At 33.8% G+C, this 25,792-nt stretch overlaps 1 protein-coding gene across 5 annotated transcripts in view; it reads right to left on the bottom strand.

Moving 5' to 3' along the window:
* nadk2 (NAD kinase 2, mitochondrial) overlaps window positions 1–25,482 on the bottom strand; it is a 48,358-nt gene extending 22,876 nt beyond the window's left edge. Inside the window, exons 1-9 of one of the 5 annotated variants that reach the window (XM_041059697.1) lie at window positions 25,381–25,482; window positions 24,664–24,895; window positions 24,476–24,564; window positions 24,257–24,345; window positions 23,901–23,982; window positions 23,622–23,705; window positions 21,716–21,879; window positions 21,439–21,532; window positions 21,139–21,282 (exon numbers count right to left, since the gene is read on the bottom strand). In XM_041059697.1, the coding sequence (XP_040915631.1) occupies window positions 21,139–21,282; window positions 21,439–21,532; window positions 21,716–21,879; window positions 23,622–23,705; window positions 23,901–23,982; window positions 24,257–24,345; window positions 24,476–24,564; window positions 24,664–24,894 (977 nt within the window). In that variant the 5' untranslated portion in view covers window position 24,895; window positions 25,381–25,482. Of the gene's footprint in view, window positions 1–21,138; window positions 21,283–21,438; window positions 21,533–21,715; window positions 21,880–23,621; window positions 23,706–23,900; window positions 23,983–24,256; window positions 24,346–24,475; window positions 24,565–24,663 lie in introns of all 5 variants that reach the window. The other 4 variants (XM_041059695.1, XM_041059698.1, XM_041059696.1 and 1 more) reach the window with 4 other exon arrangements.
* Between the last annotated feature and the right edge of the window lie 310 nt (window positions 25,483–25,792).

Below are 25,792 nucleotides of genomic sequence, written 5' to 3'. Positions count from 1 at the left end.
TTTTTTGGCCCATTTTGAAGCCTTACTATACTATGACGTTTTTTATGACATTTTGAGGTCAAAAAAAATTTTGAGTTTCTTTGGCCCATTTTGAAGCCTTACTATACTATGACGTTTTTTATGACATTTTGAGGCCATACTAAAGCATGACTTTTTTTGGCCCATTTTGAAGCCTTACTATACTATGACATTTTTTATGACATTTTGAGGTCATACTAAAGTATGAATTTTTTTGGCCCATTTTGACGCCTTACTATGACGTTTTTTATGATATTTTGAGGTCAAAAAAATTTTTGACTTTTTTTGGCCCATTTTGAAGCCTTACTATACTATGACGTTTTTTATGACATTTTGAGGTCAAAAAATTTTTTGACTTTTTTTGGCCCATTTTGAAGCCTTACTATACTATGACGTTTTTTATGACATTTTGAGGCCATACTAAAGTATGACTTTTTTTGGCCGATTTTGACGCCTTACTATACTATGACGTTTTTTATGAAATTTTGAGGCCATACTAAAGTATGACTTTTTTTGGCCCATTTTGAAGTCTTACTATACTATGACGTTTTTTATGACATTTTGAGGTCATACTAAAGTATGACTTTTTTTGGCCCATTTTGACGCCTTACTATACTATGACGTTTTTTATGACATTTTGAGGTCATACTAAAGTATGACTTTTTTTGGCCCATTTTGACGCCTTACTATGACGTTTTTAATGATATTTTGAGGTCAAAAAATTTTTTGACTTTTTTTGGCCCATTTTGAAGCCTTACTATACTATGACGTTTTTTATGACATTTTGAGGTCATACTAAAGTATGACTTTTTTTGGCCCATTTTAAAACCTTACTATACTATGATGTTTTCTATGACATTTTGAGGCCATACTAAAGTATGACTTTTTTTGGCCCATTTTGAAGCCTTACTATACTATGACGTTTTTTATGACATTTTGAGGTCAAAAAATTTTTTGACTTTTTTTGGCCCATTTTGACGCCTTACTATACTATGACTTTTTTTGGCCCATTTTGAAGCCTTACTATACTATGATGTTTTTTATGACATTTTGAGGTCAAAAAAATTTTTGACTTTTTTTGGCCGATTTTGACGCCTTACTATACTATGACGTTTTTTATGACATTTTGAGGCCATACTAAAGTATGACTTTTTTTGGCCCATTTTGACGCCTTACTATACTATGACTTTTTTGGGCCCATTTTGAAGCCTTACTATACTATGACGTTTTTTATGACATTTTGAGGCCAAAAGAATTTTACAATATTTTTGGCCAATTTTGACGCCTTACTATACTATGACATTTTTTATGACATTTTGATGTCATACTAAAGCATGTATTTTTTTGGCCCATTTTGACGCCTTACTATACTATGACGTTTTTTATGATATTTTGAGGTCAAAAAATTTTTTGACTTTTTTTGGCCCATTTTGAAGCCTTACTATACTATGACCTTTTTTATGACATTTTGAGGCCATACTAAAGTATGACTTTTTTTGGCCCATTTTGACGCCTTACTATACTATGACGTTTTTTATGATATTTTGAGGTCAAAAAATTTTTTGACTTTTTTTGGCCCATTTTGACGCCTTACTATACTATGACGTTTTTTATGACATTTTGAGGCCATACTAAAGTATGACTTTTTTTGGCCCATTTTGAAGCCTTACTATACTATGATGTTTTTTATGACATTTTGAGGTCAAAAAAAATTTTGACTTTTTTTGGTCGATTTTGAAGCCTTACTATACTATGACGTTTTTTATGACATTTTGAAGTCAAAAAAATTTTTGACTTTTTTTGGCCTTTTTTGACGTCTTACTATACTATGACGTTTATTATGACATTTTGAGGCCAAAAGAATTTTACAATATTTTTGGCCAATTTTGACGCCTTACTATACTATGACATTTTTTATGACATTTTGATGTCATACTAAAGCATGTATTTTTTTGGCCCATTTTGACGCCTTACTATACTATGACGTTTTTTATGATATTTTGAGGTCAAAAATTTTTTTGACTTTTTTTGGCCCATTTTGAAGCCTTACTATACTATGACGTTTTTTATGACATTTTGAGGCCATACTAAAGTATGACTTTTTTTGGCCCATTTTGGCGCCTTACTATACTATGACTTTTTTGGGCCCATTTTGAAGCCTTACTATACTATGATGTTTTTTATGACATTTTGAGGCCATACTAAAGTATGACTTTTTTTGGCCCATTTTGAAGCCTTACTATACTATGACATTTTTTATGACATTTTGAGGTCAAAAAATTTTTTGACTTTTTTTGGCCCATTTTGAAGCCTTACTATACTATGACGTTTTTTATGACATTTTGAGGTCAAAAATAATTTTGAGTTTTTTTGGCCCATTTTGACGCCTTACTATACTATGATGTTTTTTATGATAATTTGAGGTCAAAAAAATTTTTGACTTTTTTTGGCCCATTTTGAAGCCTTACTATACTATGATGTTTTTTATGACATTTTGAGGTCAAAAAAATTTTTGACTTTTTTTTGGCCGATTTTGACGCCTTACTATACTATGACGTTTTTTATGATATTTATGGCCATTTTTTTGGCCTTTTTTGACGATATTTATGTGTGTCGGAGTCGGAGTAGTTTATAGCAGGGAACAGCTGATCACGCTGCGGAGCGCTGCGAGGGACAAACTCACGATCCCAGCAGAGCTGCTTCGTAAGACTCGACGAGGACGCCCGTTCAGGAAGGAAATTCCGGGAAAAGAAGAGACGAGTGCGAGAGGTCTGGACTCAGTTCTAGAGGTCGGGGACAGAAGGGTCCTAGCAAAACTGTCATCTATGGTGGACCATGAGTCCTACCCCCTGCAGGACGTTCTGTCATCTCTGCAGAGCAGCTTCAGTGACAGACTGCTCCACCCTCGGTGTGTGAAGGAGAGATTTAGAAGATCTTTACTTCCTGCTGCTGTCAGACTCTATAACGAGCATTGACACACAAACTTGATAATTCCAGGCAACAATATCAATATCAGTGTCCAACATTTATTTCCATGTCATAATTATGTCCATCTCATATTTATGTATGTATCCATCTCACATTTATGTATGTACATACTGCAGATACCTTTCTTAGTTTAGTTCTTAGTTATTCTGTTTTTGGGATTGTGCTTATTTAATCTTGTTCTGGCGATATTGGCCTCTTACTTATATTTACTTAATGTACTGTACCCCTGCTGTTGATATATGGAATTACCCCACTGAGGGACTAATAAAGGATTTTGATATCTGATCTTCCTCTTATGACATTTTGAGGCCATAGAAAAGTACGACTTTTTTTGGCCCATTTTGACGCCTTACTATACTATGACGTTTTTTATGACATTTTGAGGTCAAAAATAATTTTGAGTTTTTTTGGCCGATTTTGACGCCTTACTATACTATGACGTTTTTTATGATATTTTGAGGCCATACTAAAGTATGACTTTTTTTGGCCCATTTTGACGCCTTACTATACTATGACATTTTTTATGACATTTTGAGGCCATACTAAAGTATGACTTTTTTTGGCCCATTTTGACGCCTTACTATACTATGACGTTTTTTATGACATTTTGAGGTCAAAAAAATTTTTGACTTTTTTTGGCCCATTTTGAAGCCTTACTATACTATGATGTTTTTTATGACATTTTGAGGTCAAAAATAATTTTGAGTTTTTTTGGCCGATTTTGACGCCTTACTATACTATGACGTTTTTTATGATATTTTGAGGCCATACTAAAGTATGACTTTTTTTGGCCCATTTTGACGCCTTACTATACTATGACATTTTTTATGACATTTTGAGGCCATACTAAAGTATGACTTTTTTTGGCCCATTTTGACGCCTTACTATACTATGACGTTTTTTATGACATTTTGAGGCCATACTAAAGTATGACTTTTTTTGGCCCATTTTGAAGCCTTACTATACTATGATGTTTTTTATGACATTTTGAGGTCAAAAATAATTTTGAGTTTTTTTGGCCCATTTTGACGCCTTACTATACTATGACGTTTTTTATGATATTTTGAGGTAAAAAAAATTTTTACTTTTTTTGGCCCATTTTGAAGCCTTACTATACTATGACGTTTTTTATGATATTTTGAGGTCAGAAAAAATTTTGACTTTTTTTGGCCAATTTTGAATCCTTACTATACTATGACGTTTTTTATGACATTTTGAGGTCAAAAAAAATGTTGAGTTTTTTTGGCCGATTTTGACGCCTTACTATACTATGACGTTTTTTATGATATTTTGAGGTCAAAAAATTTTTTGACTTTTTTTGGCCCATTTTGACGCCTTACTATACTATGACGTTTTTTATGACATTTTGAGGTCAAAAATTTTTTTGACTTTTTTTGGCTGATTTTGACGCCTTACTATACTATGATGTTTTTTATGACATTTTGAGGTCAAAAAAATTTTTGAGTTTTTTTGGCCCATTTTGACGCCTTACTATACTATGACGTTTTTTATGACATTTTGAGGCCATACTAAAGTATGACTTTTTTTGGCCCATTTTGAAGTCTTACTATACTATGACGTTTTTTATGACATTTTGAGGTCAAAAATTTTTTTGACTTTTTTTGGCCCATTTTGACGCCTTACTATACTATGATGTTTTTTATATTTTGAGGTCAAAAAATTTTTTGACTTTTTTTGGCCCATTTTGAAGCCTTACTACACTATGACGTTTTTTATGACATTTTGAGGTCATACTAAAGTATGACTTTTTTTGGCCCATTTTGACGCCTTACTATACTATGACGTTTTTTATGACATTTTGAGGTCATACTAAAGTATGACTTTTTTTGGCCCATTTTGACGCCTTACTATACTATGACGTTTTTTATGACATTTTGAGGCCATACCAAAGTATGACTTTTTTTGGCCCATTTTGACGCCTTACTATACTATGACGTTTTTTATGACATTTTGAGGCCATACTAAAGTATGACTTTTTTTGGCCCATTTTGAAGCCTTACTATACTATGATGTTTTTTATGACATTTTGAGGTCAAAAATAATTTTGAGTTTTTTTGGCCCATTTTGACGCCTTACTATACTATGACGTTTTTTATGATATTTTGAGGTAAAAAAAATTTTTACTTTTTTTGGCCCATTTTGAAGCCTTACTATACTATGACGTTTTTTATGATATTTTGAGGTCAGAAAAAATTTTGACTTTTTTTGGCCAATTTTGAATCCTTACTATACTATGACGTTTTTTATGACATTTTGAGGTCAAAAAAAATGTTGAGTTTTTTTGGCCGATTTTGACGCCTTACTATACTATGACGTTTTTTATGATATTTTGAGGTCAAAAAATTTTTTGACTTTTTTTGGCCCATTTTGAAGCCTTACTATACTATGACGTTTTTTATGACATTTTGAGGCCATACTAAAGTATGACTTTTTTTGGCCCATTTTGACGCCTTACTATACTATGACGTTTTTTATGACATTTTGAGGCCATACTAAAGTATGACTTTTTTTGGCCCATTTTGAAGCCTTACTATACTATGACGTTTTTTATGACATTTTTAGGTCAAAAAATTTTTTGACTTTTTTTGGCCGATTTTGAAGCCTTACTACACTATGACGTTTTTTATGACATTTTGAGGTCATACTAAAGTATGACTTTTTTTGGCCCATTTTGACGCCTTACTATACTATGACGTTTTTTATGACATTTTGAGGTCATACTAAAGTATGACTTTTTTTGGCCCATTTTGAAGCCTTACTATACTATGACGTTTTTTATGACATTTTGAGGCCATACTAAAGTATGACTTTTTTTGGCCCATTTTGTCGCCTTACTATACTATGACGTTTTTTATGACATTTTGAGGCCATACTAAAGTATGACTTTTTTTGGCCCATTTTGACGCCTTACTATACTATGACGTTTTTTATGACATTTTGAGGTCATACTAAAGTATGACTTTTTTTGGCCCATTTTGACTCCTTACTATACTATGACGTTTTTTATGACATTTTGAGGCCATACTAAAGTATGACTTTTTTTGGCCCATTTTGACGCCTTACTATACTATGACGTTTTTTATGACATTTTGAGGTAAAAAAAAATGTTGAGTTTTTTTGGCCGATTTTGACGCCTTACTATAATATGACGTTTTTTATGACATTTTGAGGTCAAAAAAATTTTTAACTTTTTTTGGCTGATTTTGACGCCTTACTATACTATGACGTTTTTTATGACATTTTGAGGTCAAAAAAAATTTTGAGTTTTTTTGGCCCATTTTGACGCCTTACTATACTATGACGTTTTTTATGACATTTTTAGGTCAAAAAATTTTTTGACTTTTTTTGGCCGATTTTGAAGCCTTACTACACTATGACGTTTTTTATGACATTTTGAGGTCATACTAAAGTATGACTTTTTTTGGCCCATTTTGACGCCTTACTATACTATGACGTTTTTTATGACATTTTGAGGTCATACTAAAGTATGACTTTTTTTGGCCCATTTTGACGCCTTACTATACTATGACGTTTTTTATGACATTTTGAGGCCATACTAAAGTATGACTTTTTTTGGCCCATTTTGACGCCTTACTATACTATGACGTTTTTTATGACATTTTGAGGCCATACTAAAGTATGACTTTTTTTGGCCCATTTTGAAGCCTTACTATACTATGATGTTTTTTATGACATTTTGAGGTCAAAAATAATTTTGAGTTTTTTTGGCCCATTTTGAAGCCTTACTATACTATGACGTTTTTTATGACATTTTGAGGCCATACTAAAGTATGACTTTTTTTGGCCCATTTTGACGCCTTACTATACTATGACGTTTTTTATGATATTTTGAGGCCAAAAAATTTTTTGCCTTTTTTTGGCCCATTTTGAAGCCTTACTATACTATGACGTTTTTTATGACATTTTGAGGCCATACTAAAGTATGACTTTTTTTGGCCCATTTTGACGCCTTACTATACTATGACGTTTTTTATGACATTTTGAGGTCATACTAAAGTATGACTTTTTTTGGCCCATTTTGACGCCTTACTATACTATGACGTTTTTTATGACATTTTGAGGCCATACTAAAGTATGACTTTTTTTGGCCCATTTTGACGCCTTACTATACTATGACGTTTTTTATGACATTTTGAGGCCATACTAAAGTATGACTTTTTTTGGCCCATTTTGAAGCCTTACTATACTATGATGTTTTTTATGACATTTTGAGGTCATACTAAAGTATGACTTTTTTTGGCCCATTTTGACGCCTTACTATACTATGACGTTTTTTATGACATTTTGAGGTCAAAAAAAATGTTGAGTTTTTTTGGCCCATTTTGACGCCTTACTATACTATGACGTTTTTTATGACATTTTGAGGTCAAAAAAAATTTTGACTTTTTTTGGCCCATTTTGAAGCCTTACTATACTATGATGTTTTTTATGACATTTTGAGGTCAAAAATAATTTTGAGTTTTTTTGGCCCATTTTGACGCCTTACTATACTATGACGTTTTTTATGATATTTTGAGGCCATACTAAAGTATGACTTTTTTTGGCCCATTTTGACGCCTTACTATACTATGACATTTTTTATGACATTTTGAGGCCATACTAAAGTATGACTTTTTTTGGCCCATTTTGAAGCCTTACTATACTATGATGTTTTTTATGACATTTTGAGGTCAAAAAAATTTTTGACTTTTTTTGGCCCATTTTGAAGCCTTACTATACTATGACGTTTTTTATGATATTTTGAGGCCATACTAAAGTATGACTTTTTTTGGCCCATTTTGACGTCTTACTATACTATGACGTTTTTTATGATATTTTGAGGTCAAAAAAAATTTTGACTTTTTTTGGCCCATTTTGATGCCTTACTATACTATGACGTTTTTTATGACATTTTGAGGTCAAAAAAAATGTTGACTTTTTTTGGCCCATTTTGAAGCCTTACTATACTATGACATTTTTTATGACATTTTGAGGCCATACTAAAGTATGACTTTTTTTGGCCCATTTTGAAGCCTTACTATACTATGACATTTTTTATGACATTTTGAGGCCATACTAAAGTATGACTTTTTTTGGCCCATTTTGAAGCCTTACTATACTATGACGTTTTTTATGACATTTTGAGGTCAAAAAAAATGTTGAGTTTTTTTGGCCGATTTTGACGCCTTACTATACTATGACGTTTTTTATGACATTTTGAGGCCATACTAAAGTATGCCTTTTTTTCGCCCATTTTGACGCCTTACTATACTATGACGTTTTTTATGACATTTTGAGGCCATACTAAAGTATGCCTTTTTTTCGCCCAATTTGACGCCTTACTATACTATGACGTTTTTTATGACATTTTGAGGCCATACTAAAGTATGACTTTTTTTGGCCCATTTTGAAGCCTTACTATACGATGACGTATTTTATGACATTTTGAGATCAAAAAAAATTTTGACTTTTTTTTGGCCCATTTTGAAGCCTTACTATACTATGATGTTTTTTATGATATTTTGAGGTCAAAAAATGTTTTGACTTTTTTTTGCCCATTTTGAAGCCTTACTATACTATGACGTTTCTTGGCACATTTTGAGGTCATACTAAAGTATGACTTTTTTTAGCCCATTTTGAAGTCTTACTATACTATGACGTTTTTTATGACATTTTGAGGTCAAAAAATTTTTTGACTTTTTTTGGCTGATTTTGACGCCTTACTATACTATGACGTTTTTTATGACATTTTGAGGTCAAAAAAAATTTTGAGTTTTTTTGGCCCATTTTGACGCCTTACTATACTATGACGTTTTTTATGACATTTTGAGGTCAAAAAAAATTTTGAGTTTTTTTGGCCCATTTTGACGCCTTACTATACTATGACGTTTTTTATGACATTTTGAGGCCATACTAAAGTATGACTTTTTTTGGCCCATTTTGACGCCTTACTATACTATGACGTGTTTTTATATTTTGAGGTCAAAAAAATTTTTGACTTTTTTTGGCTGATTTTGAAGCCTTACTATACTATGACGTTTCTTGGCACATTTTGAGGTCATACTAAAGTATGACTTTTTTTAGCCCATTTTGAAGTCTTACTATACTATGACGTTTTTTATGACATTTTGAGGTCAAAAAATTTTTTGACTTTTTTTGGCTGATTTTGACGCCTTACTATACTATGACGTTTTTTATGACATTTTGAGGTCAAAAAAAATGTTGAGTTTTTTTGGCCAATTTTGACGCCTTACTATACTATGACGTTTTTTATGACATTTTGAGGTCATACTAAAGTATGACTTTTTTTGGCCCATTTTGACGCCTTACTATACTATGACGTTTTTTATGACATTTTGAGGCCATACTAAAGTATGACTTTTTTTGGCCCATTTTGACGCCTTACTATACTATGACGTTTTTTATGACATTTTGAGGTCATACTAAAGTATGACTTTTTTTGGCCCATTTTGAAGCCTTACTATACTATGATGTTTTTTATGACATTTTGAGGTCAAAAATAATTTTGAGTTTTTTTGGCCCATTTTGAAGCCTTACTATACTATGACGTTTTTAATGACATTTTGAGGCCATACTAAAGTATGACTTTTTTTGGCCCATTTTGACGCCTTACTATACTATGACGTTTTTTATGACATTTTGAGGTCAAAAAAATTTTTGACTTTTTTTGGCTGATTTTGACGCCTTACTATACTATGACGTTTTTTATGACATTTTGAGGTCAAAAAAAATCTTGACTTTTTTTGGCCCATTTTGACGCCTTACTATACTATGACGTTTTTTATGATATTTTGAGGTCAGAAAAAATTTTGACTTTTTTTGGCCAATTTGAATCCTTACTATACTATGACGTTTTTTATGGCATTTTGAGGCCATACTAAAGTATGACTTTTTTTGGCCCATTTTGAAGCCTTACTATACTATGACATTTTTTATGACATTTTGAGGTAAAAAAAAATGTTGAGTTTTTTTGGCCGATTTTGACGCCTTACTATACTATGACGTTTTTTATGATTTTTTGAGGTCAAAAAATTTTTTGACTTTTTTTGGCCCATTTGGAAGCCTTACTATACTATGACATTTTTTATGACATTTTGAGGCCATACTAAAGTATGACTTTTTTTGGCCCATTTTGACGCCTTACTATACTATGACGTTTTTTATGATATTTTGAGGTCAAAAAATTTTTTGACTTTTTTTGGCTGATTTTGACGCCTTACTAAACTATGACGTTTTTTATGACATTTTGAGGTCAAAAAAAATCTTGACTTTTTTTGGCCCATTTTGAAGCCTTACTATACTATGACGTTTCTTGGCACATTTTGAGGTCATACTAAAGTATGGCTTTTTTTAGCCCATTTTGAAGTCTTACTATACTATGACGTTTTTTATGACATTTTGAGGTCAAAAAATTTTTTGACTTTTTTTGGCTGATTTTGACGCCTTACTATACTATGACGTTTTTTATGACATTTTGAGGTCAAAAAAAATTTTGAGTTTTTTTGGCCCATTTTGACGCCTTACTATACTATGACGTTTTTTATGACATTTTGAGGTCAAAAAAATTTTTGACTTTTTTTGGCTGATTTTGACGCCTTACTATACTATGACGTTTTTTATGACATTTTGAGGTCAAAAAAAATTTTGAGTTTTTTTGGCCCATTTTGACGCCTTACTATACTATGACGTTTTTTATGACATTTTGAGGCCATACTAAAGTATGACTTTTTTTGGCCCATTTTGACGCCTTACTATACTATGACGTTTTTTATGACATTTTGAGGTAAAAAAAAATGTTGAGTTTTTTTGGCCGATTTTGACGCCTTACTATACTATGACGTTTTTTATGACATTTTGAGGTCAAAAAAATTTTTAACTTTTTTTGGCTGATTTTGACGCCTTACTATACTATGACGTTTTTTATGACATTTTGAGGTCAAAAAAAATTTTGAGTTTTTTTGGCCCATTTTGACGCCTTACTATACTATGACGTTTTTTATGACATTTTTAGGTCAAAAAATTTTTTGACTTTTTTTGGCCGATTTTGAAGCCTTACTACACTATGACGTTTTTTATGACATTTTGAGGTCAAAAAAAATTTTGAGTTTTTTTGGCCCATTTTGACGCCTTACTATACTATGACGTTTTTTATGACATTTTGAGGTCAAAAAAATTTTTGACTTTTTTTGGCTGATTTTGACGCCTTACTATACTATGACGTTTTTTATGACATTTTGAGGTCAAAAAAAATTTTGAGTTTTTTTGGCCCATTTTGACGCCTTACTATACTATGACGTTTTTTATGACATTTTGAGGTCATACTAAAGTATGACTTTTTTTGGCCCATTTTGAAGCCTTACTATACTATGATGTTTTTTATGACATTTTGAGGTCAAAAATAATTTTGAGTTTTTTTGGCCCATTTTGAAGCCTTACTATACTATGACGTTTTTAATGACATTTTGAGGCCATACTAAAGTATGACTTTTTTTGGCCCATTTTGACGCCTTACTATACTATGACGTTTTTTATGACATTTTGAGGTCAAAAAAATTTTTGACTTTTTTTGGCTGATTTTGACGCCTTACTATACTATGACGTTTTTTATGACATTTTGAGGTCAAAAAAAATCTTGACTTTTTTTGGCCCATTTTGACGCCTTACTATACTATGACGTTTTTTATGATATTTTGAGGTCAGAAAAAATTTTGACTTTTTTTGGCCAATTTGAATCCTTACTATACTATGACGTTTTTTATGGCATTTTGAGGCCATACTAAAGTATGACTTTTTTTGGCCCATTTTGAAGCCTTACTATACTATGACATTTTTTATGACATTTTGAGGTAAAAAAAAATGTTGAGTTTTTTTGGCCGATTTTGACGCCTTACTATACTATGACGTTTTTTATGATTTTTTGAGGTCAAAAAATTTTTTGACTTTTTTTGGCCCATTTGGAAGCCTTACTATACTATGACATTTTTTATGACATTTTGAGGCCATACTAAAGTATGACTTTTTTTGGCCCATTTTGACGCCTTACTATACTATGACGTTTTTTATGATATTTTGAGGTCAAAAAAATTTTTGACTTTTTTTGGCTGATTTTGACGCCTTACTAAACTATGACGTTTTTTATGACATTTTGAGGTCAAAAAAAATCTTGACTTTTTTTGGCCCATTTTGAAGCCTTACTATACTATGACGTTTCTTGGCACATTTTGAGGTCATACTAAAGTATGGCTTTTTTTAGCCCATTTTGAAGTCTTACTATACTATGACGTTTTTTATGACATTTTGAGGTCAAAAAATTTTTTGACTTTTTTTGGCTGATTTTGACGCCTTACTATACTATGACGTTTTTTATGACATTTTGAGGTCAAAAAAAATTTTGAGTTTTTTTGGCCCATTTTGACGCCTTACTATACTATGACGTTTTTTATGACATTTTGAGGTCAAAAAAATTTTTGACTTTTTTTGGCTGATTTTGACGCCTTACTATACTATGACGTTTTTTATGACATTTTGAGGTCAAAAAAAATTTTGAGTTTTTTTGGCCCATTTTGACGCCTTACTATACTATGACGTTTTTTATGACATTTTGAGGCCATACTAAAGTATGACTTTTTTTGGCCCATTTTGACGCCTTACTATACTATGACGTTTTTTATGACATTTTGAGGTAAAAAAAAATGTTGAGTTTTTTTGGCCGATTTTGACGCCTTACTATACTATGACGTTTTTTATGACATTTTGAGGTCAAAAAAATTTTTAACTTTTTTTGGCTGATTTTGACGCCTTACTATACTATGACGTTTTTTATGACATTTTGAGGTCAAAAAAAATTTTGAGTTTTTTTGGCCCATTTTGACGCCTTACTATACTATGACGTTTTTTATGACATTTTTAGGTCAAAAAATTTTTTGACTTTTTTTGGCCGATTTTGAAGCCTTACTACACTATGACGTTTTTTATGACATTTTGAGGTCATACTAAAGTATGACTTTTTTTGGCCCATTTTGACGCCTTACTATACTATGACGTTTTTTATGACATTTTGAGGTCATACTAAAGTATGACTTTTTTTGGCCCATTTTGACGCCTTACTATACTATGACGTTTTTTATGACATTTTGAGGCCATACTAAAGTATGACTTTTTTTGGCCCATTTTGACGCCTTACTATACTATGACGTTTTTTATGACATTTTGAGGCCATACTAAAGTATGACTTTTTTTGGCCCATTTTGAAGCCTTACTATACTATGATGTTTTTTATGACATTTTGAGGTCAAAAATAATTTTGAGTTTTTTTGGCCCATTTTGAAGCCTTACTATACTATGACGTTTTTTATGACATTTTGAGGTCATACTAAAGTATGACTTTTTTTGGCCCATTTTGACGCCTTACTATACTATGACGTTTTTTATGACATTTTGAGGTCAAAAAAAATGTTGAGTTTTTTTGGCCGATTTTGACGCCTTACTATACTATGACGTTTTTTATGACATTTTGAGGTCAAAAAAAATTTTGACTTTTTTTGGCCCATTTTGAAGCCTTACTATACTATGATGTTTTTTATGACATTTTGAGGCCATACTAAAGTATGACTTTTTTTGGCCCATTTTGACGCCTTACTATACTATGACGTTTTTTATGATATTTTGAGGCCAAAAAATTTTTTGCCTTTTTTTGGCCCATTTTGAAGCCTTACTATACTATGACGTTTTTTATGACATTTTGAGGCCATACTAAAGTATGACTTTTTTTGGCCCATTTTGACGCCTTACTATACTATGACGTTTTTTATGACATTTTGAGGTCATACTAAAGTATGACTTTTTTTGGCCCATTTTGACGCCTTACTATACTATGACGTTTTTTATGACATTTTGAGGCCATACTAAAGTATGACTTTTTTTGGCCCATTTTGACGCCTTACTATACTATGACGTTTTTTATGACATTTTGAGGCCATACTAAAGTATGACTTTTTTTGGCCCATTTTGAAGCCTTACTATACTATGATGTTTTTTATGACATTTTGAGGTCATACTAAAGTATGACTTTTTTTGGCCCATTTTGACGCCTTACTATACTATGACGTTTTTTATGACATTTTGAGGTCAAAAAAAATGTTGAGTTTTTTTGGCCCATTTTGACGCCTTACTATACTATGACGTTTTTTATGACATTTTGAGGTCAAAAAAAATTTTGACTTTTTTTGGCCCATTTTGAAGCCTTACTATACTATGATGTTTTTTATGACATTTTGAGGTCAAAAATAATTTTGAGTTTTTTTGGCCCATTTTGACGCCTTACTATACTATGACGTTTTTTATGATATTTTGAGGCCATACTAAAGTATGACTTTTTTTGGCCCATTTTGACGCCTTACTATACTATGACATTTTTTATGACATTTTGAGGCCATACTAAAGTATGACTTTTTTTGGCCCATTTTGAAGCCTTACTATACTATGATGTTTTTTATGACATTTTGAGGTCAAAAAAATTTTTGACTTTTTTTGGCCCATTTTGAAGCCTTACTATACTATGACGTTTTTTATGATATTTTGAGGCCATACTAAAGTATGACTTTTTTTGGCCCATTTTGACGTCTTACTATACTATGACGTTTTTTATGATATTTTGAGGTCAAAAAAATTTTTGACTTTTTTTGGCCCATTTTGATGCCTTACTATACTATGACGTTTTTTATGACATTTTGAGGTCAAAAAAAATGTTGACTTTTTTTGGCCCATTTTGAAGCCTTACTATACTATGACATTTTTTATGACATTTTGAGGCCATACTAAAGTATGACTTTTTTTGGCCCATTTTGAAGCCTTACTATACTATGACATTTTTTATGACATTTTGAGGCCATACTAAAGTATGACTTTTTTTGGCCCATTTTGAAGCCTTACTATACTATGACGTTTTTTATGACATTTTGAGGTCAAAAAAAATGTTGAGTTTTTTTGGCCGATTTTGACGCCTTACTATACTATGACGTTTTTTATGATTTTTTGAGGTCAAAAAATTTTTTGACTTTTTTTGGCCCATTTGGAAGCCTTACTATACTATGACATTTTTTATGACATTTTGAGGCCATACTAAAGTATGACTTTTTTTGGCCCATTTTGACGCCTTACTATACTATGACGTTTTTTATGATATTTTGAGGTCAAAAAAATTTTTGACTTTTTTTGGCTGATTTTGACGCCTTACTAAACTATGACGTTTTTTATGACATTTTGAGGTCAAAAAAAATCTTGACTTTTTTTGGCCCATTTTGAAGCCTTACTATACTATGACGTTTCTTGGCACATTTTGAGGTCATACTAAAGTATGGCTTTTTTTAGCCCATTTTGAAGTCTTACTATACTATGACGTTTTTTATGACATTTTGAGGTCAAAAAATTTTTTGACTTTTTTTGGCTGATTTTGACGCCTTACTAAACTATGACGTTTTTTATGACATTTTGAGGTCAAAAAAAATCTTGACTTTTTTTGGCCCATTTTGAAGCCTTACTATACTATGACGTTTCTTGGCACATTTTGAGGTCATACTAAAGTATGGCTTTTTTTAGCCCATTTTGAAGTCTTACTATACTATGACGTTTTTTATGACATTTTGAGGTCAAAAAATTTTTTGACTTTTTTTGGCTGATTTTGACGCCTTACTATACTATGACGTTTTTTATGACATTTTGAGGTCAAAAAAAATTTTGAGTTTTTTTGGCCCATTTTGACGCCTTACTATACTATGACGTTTTTTATGACATTTTGAGGTCAAAAAAATTTTTGACTTTTTTTGGCTGATTTTGACGCCTTACTATACTATGACGTTTTTTATGACATTTTGAGGTCAAAAAAAATTTTGAGTTTTTTTGGCCCATTTTGACGCCTTACTATACTATGACGTTTTTTATGACATTTTGAGGCCATACTAAAGTATGACTTTTTTTGGCCCATTTTGACGCCTTACTATACTATGACGTTTTTTATATTTTGAGGTCAAAAATTTTTTTGACTTTTTTTGGCCCATTTTGAAGCCTTACTATACTATGACGTTTTTTATGACATTTTGAGGCCATACTAAAGTATGACTTTTTTTGGCCCATTTTGACGCCTTACTATACTATGACGTTTTTTATGATATTTTGAGGTCAAAAAATTTTTTGACTTTTTTTGGCCCATTTTGACGCCTTACTATACTATGACGTTTTTTATGGCATTTTGAGGCCATACTAAAGTATGACTTTTTTTGGCCCATTTTGAAGCCTTACTATACTATGACATTTTTTATGACATTTTGAGGTCAAAAAAAATGTTGAGTTTTTTTGGCCGATTTTGACGCCTTACTATACTATGACGTTTTTTATGACATTTTGAGGCCATACTAAAGTATGCCTTTTTTTCGCCCATTTTGACGCCTTACTATACTATGACGTTTTTTATGACATTTTGAGGCCATACTAAAGTATGCCTTTTTTTCGCCCAATTTGACGCCTTACTATACTATGACGTTTTTTATGACATTTTGAGGCCATACTAAAGTATGACTTTTTTTGGCCCATTTTGAAGCCTTACTATACTATGACGTTTCTTGGCACATTTTGAGGTCATACTAAAGTATGACTTTTTTTAGCCCATTTTGAAGTCTTACTATACTATGACGTTTTTTATGACATTTTGAGGTCAAAAAAATTTTTGACTTTTTTTGGCTGATTTTGACGCCTTACTATACTATGACGTTTTTTATGACATTTTGAGGTCAAAAAAAATCTTGACTTTTTTTGGCCCATTTTGAAGCCTTACTATACTATGACGTTTTTTATGACATTTTGAGGCCATACTAAAGTATGACTTTTTTTGGCCCATTTTGACGCCTTACTATACTATGACATTTTTTATGATATTTTGAGGTCAAAAAAATTTTTGACTTTTTTTGGCTGATTTTGACGCCTTACTATACTATGACGTTTTTTATGACATTTTGAGGCCATACTAAAGTATGACTTTTTTTGGCCCATTTTGAAGCCTTACTATACTATGACGTTTTTTATGACATTTTGAGGTCAAAAAAAATGTTGAGTTTTTTTGGCCGATTTTGACGCCTTACTATGCTATGACGTTTTTTATGATATTTTGAGGTCAAAAAAATTTTTGAGTTTTTTTGGCCCATTTTGAAGCCTTACTATACTATGACGTTTTTTATGACATTTTGAGGTCAAAAAAATTTTTGACTTTTTTTGGCCCATTTTGAAGCCTTACTATACTATGACGTTTTTTATGATATTTTGAGGTCAAAAAATTTTTTTACTTTTTTTGGCCCATTTTGAAGCCTTACTATACTATGACGTTTTTTATGACATTTTGAGGCCATACTAAAGTATGACTTTTTTTGGCCCATTTTGACGTCTTACTATACTATGATGTTTTTTATGATATTTTGAGGTCAAAAAAATTTTTGACTTTTTTTGGCCGATTTTGAAGCCTTACTATACTATGACGTTTTTTATGATATTTTGAGGTCAAAAAAATTTTTGACTTTTTTTGGCTGATTTTGACGCCTTACTATACTATGACGTTTTTTATGACATTTTGAGGTCAAAAAAAATTTTGATTTTTTTTGGCCCATTTTGACGCCTTACTATACTATGACGTTGTTTATGATATTTTGAGGCTATACTAAAGTATGACTTTTTTTGGCCCATTTTGAAACCTTACTATACTATGACGTTTTTTATGATATTTTGAGGTCAAAAAATTTTTTGAGTTTTTTTGGCCCATTTTGAAGCCTTACTATACTATGACGTTTTTTATGATATTTTGAGGTCAAAAAAATGTTTGACTTTTTTTGGCCCATTTTGAAGCCTTACTATACTATGACATTTTTTATGACATTTTGAGGCCATACTAAAGTATGACTTTTTTTGGCCGATTTTGACGCCTTACTATACTACGACGTTTTTTATGACATTTTGAGGCCATACTAAAGTATGACTTTTTTTGGCCCATTTTGAAGCCTTACTATACTATGACGTTTTTTATGACATTTTGAGGCCAAAAAATTTTTTGACTTTTTTTGGCTGATTTTGACGCCTTACTATACTATGACGTTTTTTATGATATTTTGAGGCCATACTAAAGTATGACTTTTTTTGGCCCATTTTGAAGCCTTACTATACTATGACGTTGTTTATGATATTTTGAGGCCAAAAAAAATTTTGACTTTTTTTGGCCGACTTTGACGTCTTACTATACTATAATGTCTTATATGATATTTTGAGGCAAAATTTTTTTTTGACTTTTTTGGCTGATTTTGACGCCTTACTATTCTATGACATGTTTTATGATATTTTGAGATCAAAAAAAATTTTGACTTTTTTTGGCCTATTTTGAAGCCTTACTATAATATCATGTTTTTTATGATATTTTGAGGCCATACTAAAGTATGACTTTTTTGGGCCCATTTTGAAGCCTTACTATACTATGACGTTTTTTATGATATTTTTTGGTCAAAAAATTTTTTGACTTTTTTTGGCCTATTTTGAAGCCTTACTATACTATGACGTTTTTTGTGACATTTTGAGGCCATACTAAAGTATGACTTTTTTTGGCCCATTTTTGAAGCCTTACTATACTATGACGTTTTTTATGACATTTTGAGACCATACTAAAGTATGACTTTTTTTGGCCCATTTTGACGCCTTACTATACTATGACGTTTCTTGGCACATTTTGAGGTCATACTAAAGTATGACTTTTTTTAGCCCATTTTGAAGCCTTACTATACTATGACGTTTTTTATGACATTTTGAGGTCAAAAAAAATTTTGAGTTTTTTTGGCCGATTTTGACTCCTTACTATACTATGACGTTTTTTTATGACATTTTGAGGCCATACTAAAGTATGACTTTTTTGGGCCCATTTTGAAGCCTTACTATACTATGACGTTTTTTTATGATATTTTGAGGCCATACTAAAGTGTGACTTTTTTTGGCCCATTTTGACGCCTTACTATACTATGACGTTTCTTGGCACATTTTGAGGTCATACTAAAGTATGACTTTTTTTAGCCCATTTTTCACGTCTTACTATACTATGACGTTTTTTATGACATTTTGAGGTTAAAATTTTTTTTGACTTTTTTTGGCCCATTTTGACGCCTTACTATACTATGACGTTTCTTGGCAAATTTGAGGTCATACTAAAGTATGACTTTTTTTAGCCCATTTTGAAGCCTTACTATACTATGACGTTTTTTATGACATTTTGAGGTCAAAAAAAATGTTGACGTTTTTTGGCCCATTTTAAAGCCTTACTATACTATGACATGTTTTATGATATTTTGAGGTCAAAAAAAATTTTGACTTTTTTTGGCCTATTTTGAAGCCTTACTATACTATGATGTTTTTTATGATATTTTGAGGCCATACTAAAGTATGACTTTTTTGGGCCCATTTTGAAGCCTTACTATACTATGACGTTTTTTATGACATTTTGAGGCCATACTAAAGTATGAAGTTTTTTGGACAATTTTGACGCCTTACTATTCTATGACGTTTTTTATGACATTTTGAGGTCAAAAAAAATTTTGAGTTTTTTTGGCCGAGTTTTACGCCTTACTATACTATGACGTTTTCTATGATATTTTGAGGCCATACTAAAGTATGACTTTTTTGGGCCAATTTTGAAGCCCTTCTATACTATGACGTTTTTTATGATATTTTGAGGTCAAAAAAAATTTTGACTTATTTTCTCCCATTCTGACACCTTACTATACTATGATGTTTTTTATGACATTTTGAGGCCATACTAAATTATGACTTTTTTTGGCCAATTTTGACGCCTTAGTATACTATGACGTTTTTTATGACATTTTGAGGCCAAAAAATTTTTTGACTTTTTTTGGCCGATTTTGACGTCTTACTATACTATGACATTTTTTATGACATTTTGAGGCCATATTTAAGTATGACTTTTTTGGGCCCATTTAGAAGTCTTACTATACTATGATGTTTTTTGGCATATTTTGAGGTCATACTAAAGTATGACTTTTTTGGCCCATTTTGATGCCTTAGTATACTTTGACGTTTTTTATGATATTTTGAGGTCATACTAAAGTATGACTTTTTTGGGCCCATTTAGAAGCCTTACTATACTATGATGTTTTTTATGACATTTTGAGGTCATACTAAAGTATGACGTTTTTTGGCACATTTTGAGGTCATACTAAAGTATGACTGTATTTGGCCCATTTTGAAGCCTTACTATACTATGACATTTTTTATGACATTTTGAGGCCATACTAAAGTATGACTTTTTTTGGCCCATTTTGAAGCCTTACTATACACTGGAAACACATTCCACTATTGTAAATCTATGCAGGGCTTGAGATCTAAGAATATTTTTCAATGCAAAAATAAATACTAATTTAAAAGTAATACTAAATCTTGAAAGTGTGAAACACATTAATTAAATCAATTACTTGAATTCAGAGTGGGAACAAATTGATTCCACTGATGATGAGGAGACAGATATTTTAGCTTAGAATAAAAACTGAGAGAAGAGCAAGACAAATGTTTTAATTAGTTATCTTGCTGGTAGACGATGGATTTAGTTCGCTTTGGACAGAGTTGGCCGTTTCCCCTGCTTCCAGTCGTTATGCTAAGCTAAGCGTCTCCTGATTTCATTTGTAGCTTTGCAGTTTGGTCAGTGGATCTGTTTTAAACTCTGCAAAGAGAAAACTGCCATGGAATTTGATGAATGCGTAAATGCCTTTAAGGAAGTAAACTCCTTTTCCATGACCTTTCCTCTAGCACTATCCTCAGGATAAACATTTCACCCCCACTACTGGTAAGACTGAGAATAGTAGAGATTAGTATGTGCCTCAACAGTGTGCTGTTTCAGCCTGTTTGGCCTGTTGAACTGGGCCTTTAGGTCGATTTTTCAGTCTTTGAAGTCTTGTGCTGCTGCTAAGATTCGCTAAAATGCTGTCTCTTAGGTACTAATGTTAACCCCGAGCCATGTCTCAACTCTCTGCAAAGCTGAAAGGTGATTATACTTAAGTGTACCAGGCTTTGGATCCTGTTCCTGTGCAAATGCTGAGTCCTGAACTCTTCTGCTTTTCCCATGGGCCGTCATCCACAGAGATCTCATAGTAGGAAGCCCTATGGAGCAAGAGGTTAACATGGTGTTTGAAGGATTTTAACTTCACCCTGTGGTGGACAGAGATTCCCCTGATGAGTGCTGGATGGACAAGCAAGGTGGTGGTGAAGGGGCTGGGCATTAATGAGGGTTATAACATGCACACACAGACATTGGCACACAGGTTTAAATGGAGGTATGTGCGTTGGTTTAGATGACTGAGGTACCTGGACGACAGCGATTCTCCGATGAAGATTTCATTCAGGCTTCTGATAGGTAGGAGACTGGGCTTGGAGAATCTCTCGTGTAGACTTCCTGTCCCTGAGAAAGCTTTCAAAATTAGTACAGGAACAACTGGAGAACAAAAACAATTTCTAGATATATAGTGATCAAACTCCTGATATATAATCAATCTAAACTTCTAATCCACATATTTCTACTAGTGAAAAAGTAACAGGGGAATCACACAGGAGAGCAGACAGGAGGACACAGACAGACAGGTACACATGTTGGGTGGGGGAGTCATACTCCGCTGGCTGTCCATGGTGGTGAGGCGGTGGGCTTGGCTGTGCTGCTCCAGGCTCAGCTGCTGTTCGTGCAGGTCCACCGGCGTGGGATTGATTCCCGTGCCCTCCAAGTGCAAACGGATCCTCTGACGCCAAAGCCACCTGAACACAGCACAGGAGAGGTGATGGGGATGGGGTGGGGCAAGATCTGCTGCCTCAAAGCAACATTAGGCTTCAACTAAACCAGTGGTCGTCTGTTAAATTGTTTTTGTTTTATCTTATGTATACAAATATATCTGTTAACTGAAGAATCAGGTTTAAATTGTATCTGAGGTCACAACTGTACAGCAAGCTAAAGGTGTATTTACTTTGCCTTATAAGAGAGAGATATAAACATTCTAGCAGACTACATTAAAAATGTACACACAACTTTTTGGATGGTCCTTGGTCTGATATTAGGCTGAGCATAAAAAACAAAAACTAAACTAAAATGTATAAAACTTCAGCCACTGGGAGACAGGAGACCTCCACAACAAGATGGCAGACACACAGTCCCACTACAGTATTGTCTTAAAAAGCTGTTATGTCATAGGTGGTGGCGTGCTGTTTAAAATACCAGTTACACAATAGAATACAATGCGTGAAATCCCGTCGGAGAAACAGATTAAAACATTTAAAAGTTTATAAGATGCAAAAACACTGCAGACCAGATTTTACAACTCTTATCACAGCAGAAATCATTTTATCTTTGTTACGCTGATCCTCTAACCAAACAGCAGAACTACTTTGTTCACAAAGTGGTCTGCCAGGAATGTGCACGTGCATGCACTTGACTGGCCAATACCAGTGACTTGCTGCATGGCGTCGTGTTGCATTTCAGCAAAAGTTGAACCACGCTGCATTGTTTTTGCCGAGGCCCTCCGTGTTGCCCCCTGCCCCCCCGCTGGGTCAACAAACTGGCTCCATTCACACGAATGCGAGGGCTGTGTTTTGTCACATATGGCTCAAGTCGGTCGGCATAAGACCAAATGAATGTACTGGCAAAGAGTTGCCTTCTTACAGCTGCTGATGGAAACACGGCAGACGAGAGCGCTGAGACTCAACCAAACAATAAGGGATTTTTGGTGGATTATCAATGAACTGGTCTCAGTGTGTCAGACAATCAATAATGTCCTCTCAATCATGTTTGAGACGGACACAATTAATGTATTAAATTCACAATAGGCCATAATAGGCAGGCAGACCCAGTAAGCCCTGATTTTGTGATTAGCAGGTCAGAAGGCGTTGAGATGTCTGAGTTTAAACCTGGATAAATCTGATTGAGAACTAGGTTAGGTAGCATTTTCAAAGTAGTATTGAGGACCTGCCTCAGCTATACTTAACTTAAACATCACAAATGTATATAACTATTAACCTAAACATGAAGACATCTTCTGACCTGAAAATCACCACATCAAACTTTCATGGTAACTTCTACAAAACTCTGACCTGCACTTCACTGAAACAACCCTGAACTACAGGTTCAGTATGAACTTCAGTTACAGTGACCTCTACTTGCAGTTAGTTGATTTATACAGGGCACAGTAACTGGATTTAGGCTGTCCCACAGAGTCTGAGGACACTGAAGTGGGGGTTTAAACACCATGTGACTTTTTCCAGACAACACAGGTTTAAACTTGTCTTGAACTCTAAGCTCATGAACGGGGCAACAGTCCAAAGATGTTTACCAATCTGAAGACAGCAGTGAGAAATTTTGGGAGCTTTCCTGCATGACTCCTCACATTACTATTATATAGATTCTGTTTTGAAGTAGCTTAGTTGAGTGACAGAACACACACACACACAGGAATGTTCACCAGAAGGATGCACAGAAGTGCTCAGAAAAACCGTGGGTAAATACGCACCTGAACTCACCACGACAGAGTTTCTCCAGTGCCTCTGGGAAGGTACGAGTGTACCGTACAGGCAGGCACAGATGACCTTCTGACCTGCAGTTGAAAGAGAGACATATAATAAACTCACCTGAATATAGGCCTGTTAGTGTGGATGAAGCTCACTCAGATGTTTATGGACTAACTTCCTAACACTTTTCAAAGAGCTACAAAACAACAAGTGATCCATTTATTCTTTAAACATTCAACAGTCCAACCTATTCTCAAACAGTGTTCAGTTCAGTGCTTTACCTCTCAGGGTCAGTGTTTACTCCAATTACTGGTTTGTCCTTGCTTAAAACCTTACTGGCAACAAGTAGCATTGTCCCATCACCTAACAAAACAAACTGCAGTTAGAGAACTTGTATTGTGTATTTGCATCCGTTGTCTGAAGCCTTTGTTCATGTGACCCCCCCGAATAAGTTAAAGTCCTGTCCATTCTGTATGTCATGCCTGGACACAATAGTTGGCGTCCAAGGAAGATTCTTTTATTCACTGTTAGCAACAATGACCATAAAAGCCCACATTTACAAATTCTGACAAATTCCTAGAGTGGAAAAATTAGAAAAACTTCAATTTCAAATGACCAAATAATGTGAAATTCCCACCTCCAGCTGAGATAATGGCATCAGCCCATCGCACCACTTCTTCATCATATTCTCCTCTCTTCACGACTCGTACGTCGATGCCTTCTCTCCTGCAAACATAAAAAAATATATATTAAACAGACTTTTTACACATTGTGTCCCCGGCTGCAAACCAGCAAATCCTCCCTGTGTTCCTGTGAGGAACATGGCTGTCTTTCTGTAATGTGGGGCCCTTCTTACCGCAGACTTTTCACAATGTGTTCTACATTGTTAGTGTGGATGTTGTGTCTTTCCAGCAGGCCGCTGTAGCTGGAGCCCTTCATGGCAAGCTGAAAAACACAGGCACAGCAAAATGTAACACGAAAAATGTTGATGATTGTTTGGCCTGTGGGGGTAACAAGCACGCTCAGAGCGACATGCAGTCTTACCAGCTGTTTTAAATCCTCTTCTGACAGCCCTGCATAGCGATACCGCTGCTGTTCAAACTCATATCGCGTAGTCTTTGTGACCACTGCTACTTTTTCCGGTTTGAATCCTGCTTTCGGTTGTGATGAAGAGTTGCATACTGAAGTGTGGAGGGGCCGAAGGGAGTTTCCATACAGCAGGCTGACAGCTCGATTCCCCAGGCACACCAGGTTCATGACTGAACGGCGAGTCATTCTTGCAAGTGAACACACAACCATAAACTCTATTAAACGTCCAGTTATAAGTGCTGAAAACGGGTCCTGCTCGGTACTGCTGTTGCGCAACTGACAGACCGGGTCATGTCAGTCCTCAGGCCAGGTGTAGTTATAGTCCATTCACAAAATTCAAGTTAAGAAGATACACACCCAGCTGTCAAGGAAGGTCACCAGGTCCGCCAAGCTCTTCCTTAGCTGACCCGTCTGGAACTTAGTGGGATTATTTTCTGACTAGAGTGTTTACTCAGGCAGGCAAGTAAACAGCAAGACCAGCAGTTGTCCAGCTATTTAACTAGTTATCTTACTAACCGTATTTGGTAAGGTTAAAAGCTAGCGTTACGTTACTAGCTGAGATTAGAAAGCTAAAAGTGGCTAGCAGTTTGAACACAAGTCGTAGTCCTGCGTATCACACATTCCGACCGGGTTCACTCTTGCCATAGAGCACACAAAGGCTGTGTCACACACCTCAGGTCCAGAAGCCTTTTAAACACGAGGTAACACACATGGGCAGGTGAAAAACAAACGACAACACAAGAGAACGCTGGCTACACTGCACGTACCATGCAGCTTGGCACGTAGCCGTGTGTGCGCACGCTACGTCGGGTTGAATCTGATTGGCTACGCTCCTGTCACTTCCAAGGGGTCGGAGCGCTGACGTTTTGTTTTGGCTGCTGCTCTGGCGCCTGTGATCCTGATGCGTTCAGAGGCACGCGAAAAGTGGGGAAATTAAAAAAAAACACACATTACCAAAAAACAAACAAACAAACAAAAACAAACAAACAAACAAAAAAAACAAAAAAAAAACCCAAAACAAAACAGAGTTCATCACAGTTTTGGGTGGTAACCTCAGACAGTGTCGTAAACTGGGTCATGAGTC

Source organism: Toxotes jaculatrix, chromosome 16 (assembly GCF_017976425.1).
Source record: "Toxotes jaculatrix isolate fToxJac2 chromosome 16, fToxJac2.pri, whole genome shotgun sequence".
Classification (NCBI taxonomy): Eukaryota; Metazoa; Chordata; class Actinopteri; family Toxotidae; genus Toxotes; species Toxotes jaculatrix.
This window is presented reverse-complemented; position numbering and strand designations above follow the sequence as displayed.